The 14,412-nt window shown below is 36.5% G+C and overlaps 1 protein-coding gene across 1 annotated transcript in view; it reads left to right on the top strand.

Annotated features, from left to right (window-relative positions):
* The window catches only part of MALRD1 (MAM and LDL receptor class A domain containing 1), a gene marked incomplete at its 5' end in the record, with an annotated part of 544,166 nt that overhangs the window by 38,691 nt on the left and 491,063 nt on the right, over positions 1-14,412 (top strand). Inside the window, one exon of the mRNA XM_081144915.1 lies at positions 6,839-6,935. Within this exon, the coding sequence (XP_081001041.1) occupies positions 6,839-6,935 (97 nt within the window). The remainder of the gene's footprint in view (positions 1-6,838; positions 6,936-14,412) is intronic.

Raw genomic sequence — 14,412 nt, 5'->3', positions numbered from 1 at the left:
TTAGATTATACATATAAGTGAGATTATATAGTATTTGCCTTTCTTTGTATGACTTATTTCACGTAGTATAGTACCATCTAGGTCCATCCACGTTGTTGTAAATGGTGGGATTTCCTCTTTTTTTCTGAATTATTTCTTTGAATGTATACACAACATCTTCTTTATTCACTTACCCATCCACAGACACTTGAGTTGTTTCCATGTCCCAGCTATTGTGAATATTGCTGCAGATATGGGAGTACAGATATCTCTTTGAAATAGTGATTTCATTTCATTTGAGTATATACTCAAAAGTGGGATTGCTGGATCATATAGCAGCTCTATTTTTCATTTTTTAAAGAACCTCCATACTGTTTGCCATAGTGACTGCACCAATTTACGTTCTCACCAACAGTGCATAAGGGTTTCCCATTCTCCACATCCTCGCCAACACGTTCTCTCTTGTTTTTTTGATAATAGCCATTCTAACATGTGAGAAGTGTATCTCATTTTGGTTTTGATTTGCATTTTCCTAATGATCGGTGATGCTGATCACCTTTTCACGTACCTCTGGGCAATGTGTACAAATGTCTATTCAGTTCCTCTGACCATATTATTTGTTTCTTTTTCTATTGAATTGTATGAGTTCCTGACATATTTTGGATATTAATCCCTTACTGATATATGGTTAACAAAGAGAAGATTTTTGACAGGCATGGGAATGAAACACAATGTGTTCCCTGATCTGGTGTGCAGAATGAGAACCCAGACACCAATAATGTATCTAATTTGTTGTGGATGTTCAAGTGTCATTAACTGCTAGAAGTTTCTAGTTTATTTCTTACACCTCTCTTCGTAACCTCCTGGGCCTTTCTGTCTTTTCTCTATAACAACAAAAGCAGTAATACAGAGCCAAGAGTGCTTTTGAGGGGATTGAGTCACATTGACTAGATGCTGCAGGGTGAGCCTGCTGAAGTCTCTCTGTCTGCATGCTTGTATAAATTTTAATGACTGAGATGGGAATCTTGTCTATGTACAAACTTTATGTGTTTACACATCTTTTTCAACTTTAAAACAGAATTTATAGTAAAAAAGCCTTAAACTATCTTTTTATGTAAAACTATTTTTAGGTCAGGGTCTTTACTAGTAGAGCAACAGATCTGATGTTGGGCAGAGTAAGAACCTGCTGGATTTTGTAGGTTAAACCTTTTTTTAAAAATATGTTTTTTATTGCTTTCATAGAGAGGAAGTGAGAGGGAGAGAGAGAAACATCAATGATGAGAGAGAGTCATTGATCAGCTGCCTCCTTCACACCACCTACTGGGGATGGAGCCTAAAACCCAGGGAATGTGCCCTGACTTGGAATCGAACCGTTACCTCCTGGTTCATAGGTTGACACTCAACCACTGAGCCACACCAGTGGGGCATGTAGGGTAAATCTTCTAAAATAGCTTTCTTGTTTTTCTCAGCTGTCCATTCCCAAAGGGCACATTGTATGGGTAGATGATAAAATATGTGTAGTAGCTAAATATAAAACTTGGAACTCCCAAATATATCATCCCAGTGCGGTTCAGCTGTATCTGAGGCAGGGGGATTATTCATCGGAGTGCTTTAAAATGCAGCAGTAGCTTCATCCAAAGCAGACACACAGGTGCAGTGTATTAATTTGTTTCCCAATATACTTTGTTGCTGATATGAAAACAGTGCTTCTACCTTATAGGCTTTGTAAAAATTAAGAAACTATAGGACTCTGTTGGGATCTTTGGCTACATCAATCTTTAAGGTTGCCGGTATGCCTTAGCTCTCTCCTGTCAGCAAGTGAGCAGATGTTGGTTTACTTCTGCTCAGCTGGACCGCAGTGCTGTGCTTGTGACAGGCCTGCCACCATCCAGTAGCTCAGTCCTGAAGAGCTTTAGTGAGAGGCTTGTTTGAGGGCATTTTGTAATCAGCGTCTCCAGACAATATATGCTGCCTCATCAATTTACAAACCTCTGAGAATTATTCTGTTTTCGCAGTTGCCTCTCCATGCAGCCTTTTGACAGTTTTAAAGCCATCCGTGCTTCCTTAGAAATATCTAAATAGGAGGTTTTAGTCCCATCTGGACCCTGGCTTAGCATACGTTTCTAAGAAACCCTCAGGATTATGGGGACTTTATCACCTTCTTCTGTAAAGTATTGGGTCCAACCCTTAAGAAAACTGAAGCATGTTCAATCTGAGGGATACTGCTGCATAAACAAAGAATGGTGTCCCTGCGTTTAGTCAACAAGGATGGCTGCATTTCAGTGAGTTCATGAAGATGTTTAAGGAGTAATGACAGCCACGGTTTATTGAGCATTTACTATGTATAAGGCACTGCATTTAGTCCTTTGTGTATATTATCTTTTCAACCCTTCACAGCAACTCTCTGCAGTAAAACTATAATTTAGTCTGTTGTCCATGTGAAGATGAGGAGCTTCAGCGAGTGGAATAGCCTGCTAAATTCCAACCAGTTTAGAAAGTAGGACAATTTGATTTCAGATCTCAGTCATTTAGTCACTGAGCCATGATGATTTTTTTGTTATGTTAAAGCATTATAAGGATTTATAAGGTGTAGAAAAAAAATCCAATCCCCAGATTTGGTCAAATCTGTTGCATGAGACTCATTAGATATTCTTTTGTCTGCGGTGTTGGGTGAAACAGCATCATTATGCATTGCATGGTGCTGATTAACCACAGTTGCATTTTTCAAAATTGCAGACATAAGCAATTAATTGTACTACTGTCCTAACGTGTTTATGGAAGCAAAGAATAGAACAGTCACAACATAAAAGAGAAATTTAATCCCCAATTCAAGTGAAACCTTCCTTCATTCCCCACCCCCTTTTTTGTTCTTGGCTTTATGGGTAGAAAGGAATGAATACTATATTACTAAGTATATCACTGACAATGGTTTTCGGATTGTATGTTTGAATTCTTAAGCTAAATGAGCAGTCAGTGACCTAATTTTAAAAAGATATGGAAGCATTTTTAATATGCTATTATTTACTTGTCATTTATTTGATATTCCATTTAGAAATGCCACAGAATTTTCAGCAGCCTCCTATTCTGAAACAATAGATTTTACTAATACAGACAAAAGATAAGTTATTCATATAAATCAATATAAATTGTTATCTTAATTTTTAAAATTCTACTCACAAGATTTTCAAAATTATAATCTAAGACATTTTACCATTTAATTCAAAACTATTTACTATGTGAACACATGATGGGGAAAAGATTAGTCATCTTTTTATGTTTCACATGTTTACTTGGGAAATAATGTTGAATGTATACTACTACTTAAGAAAACTCTAATACAATAAATATCATTATAAGATTTTCTGTTCATGGAGTTACTACTATAATCCAAGTGGGTTCATGTCCATTAGGAACCTACTGTCAAAGCTCCATCTAAGATTTAAATCAAGTAGCTGTAGTGCTGACCCCTTTACTCCCTTCACAGGCCATTTTCTCTTAAACTGTTTGGGGTGGAAGGAGTTTGTCTCATGTTCACTCTTGGCTCAGAGCAGGTCATACCTGACTTCTGTGATATTGCCAACTTCTAAATCCATTATCTATGTTGGGATCTGCTTTGATTTTGCCACTTCTTTTACTTTTGTTATTTCTCTTACAGTTAAAATGAGGTGGATGTTTGGGGGAAAAAATATCCTTTGCCCAAATTTTGGAGAAAACAAGGAATGACAGACATCACATTCCAAAGAAATACAACTACTATACACCAATACAGCCTCTGATCACAGGACCCGGCTTTTAAAAATCACCATGGGTCCCACTTTCTTACGTGATTCAACCCATCCCTCTTTTCAGGATCCCAGCCAAAATCTCTAGAAAATCTTTTTGTTGTAATATATTTAGCTAGATGATCTAGTTATGCCTGATGGATCTTGTGTTTCATAGCTACAAAGACCCATTAGTAAATTTCCCCACACTTAAAGAAATAGTTCTTTCCTTAAAAAAAATGTTTCCTCTTGCTGGATCAGTGGCTCAAATGGCAACCAATTTTCACACTAACTTTTCTTCAGTTATACCAAGTTAACAATAATTTAGTTAAATCAATAAATATGTTATATGTATTACAAACTCTGATGAGGAGAGGGTTGAAGATAAGAAGGTCGTTTAAATGTAATTTACTTTATTAGATCATGTGTGAAGATAGAGGATTGGAAATAGGCATAAAAAGAAGAGAGGGCTTACTCGGTCTTGACTGACTGGACACAAAGTGGTTCCAAAGGTCAATTTGAAGTTTTGAGCATTGAAGAGTGTCAGTCTTCTGGTACCATCACAGGATAGGAGAGGGGTTCATCTCCCCCATTTGCTAGTGGAAGTGGGGTTCTTGGGGTACCACTGGAATAAGTATTTCTGGAGGCCCCCACAGGAAGGTGAGATATGGTAGGAAGCTTTATTTCCATGAAATTACTGGGTTTCCAAAGTCCCATTTCCCTTCGTCCAGTCATAGAAGAAATGTAGCTGGGGTTTCAGTAAAGCTAAAATCTGAGCCAGTGTCCAGTTTCCTTTCCATGTTGGAGCTGGGTCCAGTCCAGCATCAGGCTAGCTTAGCTTGTGTTTCCCACTGCAGACCATTAGTGCACTGCATGTGGGGTCCGTGTGGCTGTGGGCCACACAGATGAAAGCAAGGAAGCAGGAGCAAAAGAGCCCGAGTCATGAGCCAGGAGCAACAAGAGAGAGAATTCATTTGTTTAGGGGATTCTGTATTCCCAGATTTTTGTGGGCTTGCAGTGGCCACGCCCATTTTGGCTAACCATCTCTGTCCCCAGGTGTGATTGACCGGCAAGTACCTTCCCTATGTCACCCTGACTTTACTGGTCATGTGTCTATCTTCCCTGTGTGGTTCCCTGGGGAGTGCAAAGTTGCAGCTTCCTGGTGAAGCTGTCCAAATGACATGCTTATAATTTCTGGCCTTCCCTTTGTTCCTTTCCTATTATTAATAACTAGCTAATTACAATGATATCAGTACCATTGTCAGAGAATGAAGGTCAGGTGACAGGTCCAGTTTGAGGGGAAAGAACACTATGAATCAGAAGTGACTTCACATCTGAGTGAAAATGCCCAGCAGGCAGTGGAGATGGAGGAGGGGAGCCCAGGAAAGAAGTTGACATTTGTGATGTAAATTTGTGTTTTATCAACCTAGGTGACAGTTGAAATCCTTAGGATGAATGGGTTTGGGGAAAGAGTGTGGAGAAAATTAAAGAGCTTGATGATTAGTTAATACCTATTTTTACTTATCTTTTGTTACCATAGGGGTGTGTAAGCTCAGCTCAGCAACAACTGGGGAATGTTTCTATATGGAAAGGCTTTCAAGAAGAATAAAATATTAATCTGTAGAGAAGAGATTTTTTTCTGTAAACACACTATTCATATAATAGCTTAAATATTTTAATAAACCTATGTTATAATAGCTAACACATTTAAATACCAACTATGTACATGTGATAACTCACTTATCCTTGTATAAGCCTTATCACATAGGTAATAACTTATTTTTGTCAGTACCCTTTTACACAGAAGAAAACTGAGATACAGATATCTTGAGTAACTTCTCCAAGGTCATACCACTATTCAGTGGTATAGCTGGGACCTGAACCCATGTAGTCTGGTTCCAAATACACACTTTAATCACTCTGCTACACTGCCCTCATATAAAACCATCACTACACAACTACCTTTGACAGGCCTTTTCCAACATGGGCCTGCTTTGTTAGTAGTCACACGGTTATTCTGTTTCATGTGAAGAAAAGATGACTTTCTTGGGCTACTTACTGGCAAGTTGCTCAGTAGGGTATGGGAATTTCTCTTCATATTTTTAACAGACTTGCAGAGAGTGTCTGGTTTGATAGGAAATGTGTCAGTGCTTGGTGTTGTGCAGAAGCAAATGCATGCAGCACAGAAAAATGCTCTGCTGGTGTTGAAAGCATACAGACCAGTTGTTAAGCTAAAAAGCAGTGCTGACTCTTTAAAATAATAAAATGTTTATATTATAAACAAGGCCAAACAATGAACACAAATTTAATGTATCCATGAATTAGGCCTCAAATGTCGGTGGTACTTTTAGTAAGGGTGGGATAATATACTTTACCAACACACCTATTTTCTATTGATTTAAGTAATTAGAAGACTGGAAAGTAGTTTCTTTCTCAGTTTCTCAGGTTTATTATACCTATGTATTTTCTCTTGGTGCGGACTTGGGTGACTGCACATCACAGTATCACATTCAGTCATTTTAAAAATAAGTCACTGAACAACCATTTCTGGTCAATGTCCCAAGCTATGTTTAGCCCATGGCAGAAAATGTGCAGGAGGATAGCACAAGGACATCCAAGGCAAGACTGTGAGTAAAATTTAGAAAACCAGAAGTGGAAATGGGGCAAAGTTGCAAAATGCCAAGAACCAGAGTTCACGATGGAGCCTGGGTACAAAAGCTGGTAAATACTAAATAGCGTGAACACATGGGAACCAAACACAGGAGATGAATATAGGGCGGAAGCCAGGTGAATATTGTATCATTTCACAAACATATTACCCAGCCTATGCTGGACATCTGAGATACAGAAATGGCTACATTTTCCCATCCTTGAGCGTTTATGCTTTGATCTCTTTCTGCATGGAATTCTCATGGTCACCCAAGTGCTTCTAGGAAGTGACATGTTTCTTATTTGTAGGCTCTGTACTTTAAGAATTTGAGATAGTGATGTTCTTTGCTTTGTATTTTTGTTTAGTTTTGTTTTTCTAGCACACGTTGTTTCCTCCCTCCCCCGTTTTTTTAAAAACTTTGCAAATTACTTTATTTCATTTCATGTAGGTTGTTTTTCAAGGTCAAATGATTTCAACTCATGAGCGGGATGAAGTCATAGCTATTGATGATGTATCGTTCAGTTCAGGCTGCCTGCCTGCAAATGGTAAGAACTTTCTCTCATTTTGATCCTCATTGTGTATAATCAATTCAGTGCAATTTAAATTTTATAATGACTTTGATCCACTCCTTTCTTTTGCCCTGTTTTCTATTGTGCTAACACACTGCATCACAATGACTAGATCTGTGCTAGAAGCGAATAAAGGCTGTTCTTTGCTGACTCTGATGCTATAAAGAGTTGAGGGGGATAATTTAGTTTCAGACTTGAAACCTTGTAGCAATGTTTACACTGGCTAGTTAAATCTTACCAAGAGAACTCTGTGCCTTCTAGCAGAGAAAGCTGGCCCCCACAGACTTGAAACTGAGTTTTTGCAGAGTTGATGTGATCATTCCAGTCAGAGACACGAATGGAGAGAGAGATCAGTTATTATCTATTTTCTGTTTAAGAAACAACTACATTGATAAACCACATATATCAGATCTAAAAAATGATCCATACTGGCCCCTTAATTATATAACTGAATAATATTCAATTCCTCATTCACACAGTTATCAATAGAAAGGTTCAATGTTAAAATTTAATTTGGTAATATAGTCTAATAATTGAAGGAAGTGATCTTCTTATGGAGAAAGTGAGTGTTCAGGTAAGGTCACATGGTGTGTTCTTCGAAGGTGAGCGTGCAGGGAGTTTTGTATTCTGTTTTTCAAACATAGCATTGAGGGATTGTCTTAACTTTTGGGAAGAAAACATGAGCAGGTGGATGAATAATGGACAGAAATGATAAAGCATGATGGGATAGGATTGACGTTTGGATGGAGTTGCATTTTGCAAATGGTAGAATGTGAATAATGCTAAAATTATATAACATTAGATTTCCAAATGAGGCTCTTCAGTCCAGTTCAGGCACTATCATGATAGACTAAACCTAGGTAATCATCAGAATTACATGGAGGAGTGATTGGTTCTGGGCTTCGCTCCAGACCTGCTAGAGGGGAATCACTGAGGATGGGCCTGCGTTTTAGGTAATGTTCTCAGGACACTTTTTGTGCAGGTTTCAGAACAGAACTGGTATTTGGGATGCCGTTCTCATGTTGGTTACTGAACTTGGCAATGACTGCCCTGGGTCAGAGTACATCTGTCTAGAATCAGAGGTTTCAGTCTCACGCAGTCCTGGCGATGATGGCAGGGAGGGAAGCGTCGGAGACACTAGGCAGAGCCAACGCAGCATGTCCTGTTTATCTCCATCAGAACATCCTACTCCAGTGGAGGGCAGAGTTAAAAATGTGGTTGGATGCAAGAAAACAGAGATGTTTTCTTAGGTGACTTAAGAAAATAGAGGAGATAGACAGTTGAAGCATAGTTTCTTCAATACATAGTTTCTAACACTGTTAATACCAAAGAATAAGAGATTTCTTTGGTGTTTGCCTAATGTTTGTCATTTGATGGTCATCAAATGACTGTTGAAGCTCTGTACATCTCACAGGACAGGAAGAAGGAAGAAATGGGAAAAGGCAATGTTTTTGGCCATGCATTCTCTAGATGATTGTCACAGACTTCCAGAACTGTGAGAAAATACATTTCTGTTATTTAAGCCACCTGTTTGAACCATCCAGTATATGGTACTTTTTGTGGCAGCCAAAGTAAACTAATATGTCTACTAATCAAGATAAATAATATTTTATGCAATATATTAGAAATCAAAATTAATGAAAAAAATCAATGATGAACAAAATATAAAATTCTTGAATAAAGACAGGATTAGTATTATTGAATTTTTCAGGCTCTAGTTTGGATTGATCAGGCACTACTGGGACCACAAAATAAACCTTAAGAATTTTAAAACAACTGGAATCATAGAAAATATATCCTTTGACCAAAATAACATTAAGCTATAAATCTGAGAAATCCACAATTATTTGGAGATTAAATTATATTTGCCTAAATAAACCATACTTCAAAATAGCCAAGTATTTTAAACTAAAATGAAAATAACACTAAAATTTGTGTAATACAGCTAATACAGCACTTAGAAGGAAATTAATAGGTATAAAGTTTTTATTAGGAAAGAAGAAAGATCCCAAACCCGTAATTTATCCATCTAAAGCAAGGAGAAAAAGAACATGTTAAAGCTAAGTCACTTGATAATGGAATTAAAGATGGAAAAATAATAGAGAGAATTTTTAAAACCAAAAGCTGATTCTCTGAAAAGGTAAATAAAATTGACAAAATTCTTGATCTGATTGATCAAGAAAAAAAGAGCAGACACACATTAACAATATCAGGAATGAAATAAGGGCCAACACTAAGGACTCTGCAGATATTAAAAAGATACTAAAAATGAAGGAATACCATAAATGACTCTTTGCACATAAATTCAACAGTTTATATGAAATGGACAAATTCTTTGAAAGTCACAAACAACCAAAGCCGCTGAAGAAGAAATTCATAACCTGAATAATTTTATGTTTATTAAAGAAATAGGATTTCATAGTGAAAATCTTCTATTAAAGAGAACTCCAGGAATACATGCTTTTAGCAGAAAATTGTACCAAATATTTAGAGGAGAAATAGCACCTGTTTTACACTTTATATTCTAGAGAATAGGAGTGAAGAGAACACGTCTCACCTTATTCTGTAAGAGCGGCTCTACCCTAATCCCAAAACCAGACAAAAATATTATAAGAAAACTAAACACCAACATTTTTATCACAAAAAAAATCTTTAACAAAATATTATCAAATGGATTCAAGTAATATATAAAAAAGATAATACATCACAATCATTGAGGAAATGGAAGGCTGGTTCAATGTTTGTAAAGCAATCACTGTACTTTACCATGCTGACAGAGTAAAGAAAAAAAAGCACATAATGATCTCTGTAGATGCAGAAAAGCATTTGACAACATTCAACCTACTGACATGATTAAAACTGTCATCAAAGTACAAACATATAAAAAAATATATATATATAATTTTAATTGATTTCAGGGAGAGGAAGGGAAAGGGAGAGAGAGATAGAAACATCAATGATGAGTCATTGATCGGCTGCCTCCTGCACGCCCCCCACTGGGATTGAGCCCATAACCTGGGCATGTGCCCTGACTGGGAATCGAACCAAGATCTCCTGGTTCATGGATCGATGCTCAACCACTGAGCCATGCCCGGCCGGGCAAAGTATGAACATCTTTAACAGGATAAAGCGCATGTACGAAAACTCAACAGCTAACATCGTACCTGACGACGAAAGGATGGATGCTTTACCCCTAAAATTGAGAACCAGGCAATGATGTCCATTCCTAACACTTCTTTACAGCAGGAAGTCCTAGCCAATGCAATAAGGCAAAACATATGAGTAAAGGCATGCAAGTGGAACAGAAGGAATAAATATATTCATATCTGCAAATAACACAATTGTCCATAATAAAATACCATAGAATTTAGTTTTTAAAAAGCTTCTGGAACTAGTAAATGAGTTTATCAGAGTAGTAGGATTCAAGGTAGGTATGAAATCAATATTATATGTCTATAGCATGGCAATGAATAATTAGAAATCAGATTTAGAAAAATGGTGCTATTTGTAATACAATCAAAATAAATTCTTACATAGGAATCTAACAATATATGGTGGATCATTATTCTGAAGACTTCAAAGAAGTCTGATGATTGACATCAAAGAAGATTTGACTGAATAAGTGGAATGTTGATGAATTTCCAGATCATGGCTATACTTGTTAAAACTCATAGAAGTAAATACCAAAAAGTATGAATATTACCATATGTAACTTTAAAAAAAAATTTTAAAACTGCAACTTTTTAAAGTTGGAAAAATTCTGATGGTGAGATTGTATTACATAAATTAAATGCATTATCTTTAGAGAAAAAAAATAACTTTATTGTTTTACTATATATATAGTTCTCTTTACTATTGAAATCTCAATAACTTTCTTCATAAAAGTGTCAGATAGGGGTATTTTAATGGCCTTTGAACATTTTGCAAGTTGAGCAATAAAACTAAATTCTTTTTTAATATTAATGATCTTTTAGACTATTCCACACCTTCAAACAGTATCATTATAATCACTGTCCTTCTCCAGACATAAGCATTCACTGTACATTTATTGAATAAGTAGTTCTCTGTAAACTTTGCCGAAGTAGCAAGTATTAGACAAAATGAATCAAGGCTTGTGACTGTGACTAAGAATGTGCTTAATCACTGCTTCTTGAGTAACATTAATTTGTGAATAAATGCTTATTATAATTTTGATAAAGATTGCATGCTGTGGCTCATACTCAGAATATTTTTAATATTCTGTGAATGTTTTCAGGTTAGTCTGCCAGGACTTTGCCTTGGTCAAATTTATAAATGCTTCAAATATACAAATTATCTCTTAATGGGGATCTGATTGATGCATACGTTTTATCCAGTACAGTTAAACAACTAAGAACCCAGTTACTTTTTTCATCTTATTAACTTCTAGCTACACTGTACAATCTAATAACTGTTCACTGATATCTATTACTAACTTCTAATTTAAGAAAATTGACAGAGATAGCCTAAAGCCCCTGAAGTCAAAAGTGGATGTTGCCTAAAATTTTTACTGCAGTGGCCTTGAGAATTGGACTTCCTTTTCTACCATCTGAGTCTGGCCAATTTCACATAACCTGCTGAAGCAGATACTATTTGAAGGATGGCAGGCTCTAGACATGAGGCCTCATTGGTATAGAGGCCTTGAAATGCTTGGCAAAACTTCATCCTGCTGATCATGTATCATTAATGGAGAATTTAAAAAGAACAACCCAAAATAATTTTCTACAATTAGATTGTGGTGCATGTTAGAATGAAACAGAAAGTGTGTAAGGAGGGAGAGAAAATGAATGTAAATGTAAATGTAAATGTAAATAATTGACATCTTTAAGTAGCTCTGAGCTCTGGGATAAAGGCACTATAATAAAAAGTGCTATCCAGGATATTAATTGAGTGACAACTTATACTTCCACGCCATTGTTTTTATGGTTGTAAATTCTAGTTTTGAAGCCCAAAGTAACAAAAGTGGTTGGCATTGGTGAAAGGTATTTAATACCAATATATGCAAGCTACATTTTTAATTCCGTGCAATTTATACTTGACTGTTTTGCTATTTTTGTTTGCAGTACTTTTGTAGGTTGTTTTTGTCTTGTATAAACAGTGAAAAACTAGAGATAATATAGAAAATTTAATTAAACTATAGCCAGTATTTAATTATGCGGCTCTAAGGGGGAGAAGATTTGTAGCTGTTTTATGAATCTACAGAAATTACAGTTTTGTTTCATGGTAATTGTTATTGTGCTATGTTAACTTCATTTATTGCCCACACTCCCTTAATTGCACATGCAGTTTTATTTTCAGTGGATCGTTCATTCAGGAGGCTTTGCACATTAATCATTAGTAAGCTTCCATTATGAAATGCCAGATTATGGATGTTATTCACAAATCATTTTCCTAAACAATTGCTTCAATTTTATTTCAAATAAAAATATAACCAATTTATGTAGAGTATATGATATTTAAATTTTTCGTCAAATTCCTCATAAGTTATTTATTTACCTATCCACTCATTAAATAAGTATACATTGAACACATATGTTTTACCAAGAATTTTTCTAGACACTGGGGAGACAGCAGCAACAAACAAACAAACAAACAAACAAACAGTAATCCCTGCATTCATGGAACTTACATTTTAGTCAGAAAGAGAAAGACACTAAGCAAATAAAACATATGTATATTTTATGTCAAATGGTGATATGTGCTATGGGAAACAATAAAACAGAAAACCAAGATAAGTGCTACAGGTGAGGGTGAGGTGAAGTTTTACAGTAGCCAGGCATGGTCATATGGAGATCACAGTTTCTGCAAAAAAGCCAAGTTGTTGAGTGAGCAAACGACGTGCATGTTGGAAGATACTGTAAATTCAGGGTTCCTGAGGAAAGAGGAAGCCTGGTTTATATGAGGATGATCATGGTAAAGACTTTTGTGTTGACTTCATGAAGGCTGGAAAGTCACAGAAGGGTTTTGAGCAGAGGAGACATGGTCTGACTCCCATATTGGGACAAAAGCAGCAACAAGGAGGCAAAATAGGGAGCTAGTCTCATAATCTAGAAAGACAGTAGTTCCCTTGAACAGTGGTAGTAGAGGTGGTAGGATATAGTCAGATCCTTGATGTGTCTTCCAGATAAAGCCAAGGTACACTGATGGATGGCATATTTCAGTGAGAGTCAGAGATGACTCCAAATTTCTTGCCTGAACTAGAGGGATGAAGTTTTCATGAACTACGGTGGGAAAGAATGTGGGAGGAGATGGTTTGGGCAGAGAAAATCAGAACTTTAGTTTTGGAAGTATTTCTCTTGAGATTCTTGTTAGTTAGCCAGGTGAAGGGGCCAAGTCAGAAGCAGGATATCTATATTGGAGTCCAGTAAAAGGTCTGGGCAGAAGATATAATTTTATGAGTCCCTGGTACTTGGGAAAAGTTTTAAAGGTGTGAGACTAGGTGATGTTATTAAGATCATGACTGTAGAGGAGAGATCAAGGACTGAGCTCTGGGAGACTCTAATGTTACTTTGTGTAGCCTTGAAGAGATAAGGGAAAACCAGCAAAGGAGACTGAGAATGAACAGCTAGTAATTTAAGAGGAAAACCAGGAGAAAATTATGTACTAGAATCTAGGAAAGAAGGGGGGTGATCAACTAGGTCCAAGACTACTGATAAGCCAGGTATGTTGGGGGGGTGGATTAAATACTAGATTTAGCAATACAGAGGTCAAACTTTATATATGCAGTTCCAGCCCGGCCGGCATGGCTCAGTGGTTGAGCATCGACCTATGATCCAGGAAATCATAGTTTGATTCCCAGTCAGGCCACATGCCCAAGTTGCGGGCTCGATCCCCAGTAGGGGACATGCAAGAGGAAGCCGATCAATGCTTCTCTCATCATTGATGTTTCTATCTCTCTCTTCCTCTCTCTGAAATCAATAAAGATATTTTATACATATATGTGTGTGTGTATATATATATACACACACACATATATATACACACATATATATACATATATATATATATATATATATATATATATATATATACACACACGCACATATATATATGCAGTTCCAGTGGAGTAGTAGGGTAAAAAAAGAAGGAATAAAGTTCTGATACATGCTACAACATGAACGAACCTTGAAAACATTATGCTAAATGAAAGAAGTCAAACACAAAAGGCCACATATTGTATGATTCCATTTGTGTGGAATGAGCTGAGCAAATCCATGTAGACAGAAAGCAGATTAGTGATTGCTAGAGGCATGTGGGATGAGGAAGGAGAGAATGGGGGTGACTGTCAGTGGTTAGGGGTTTTATTTTGGTATGATGGAAGTGTTTTGGAATTAGCTACTGATGATGATTATAGAACATTGTGAATGTACTAAAAGTCATTGAACCGTATACTTACAAATGATTAAAATGAATTTAATGTTATACGACTCTTACC

Source organism: Miniopterus schreibersii (assembly GCF_964146895.1).
Source record: "Miniopterus schreibersii genome assembly, chromosome: 1".
NCBI lineage: Eukaryota > Metazoa > Chordata > Mammalia > Chiroptera > Miniopteridae > Miniopterus > Miniopterus schreibersii.
This window is presented reverse-complemented; position numbering and strand designations above follow the sequence as displayed.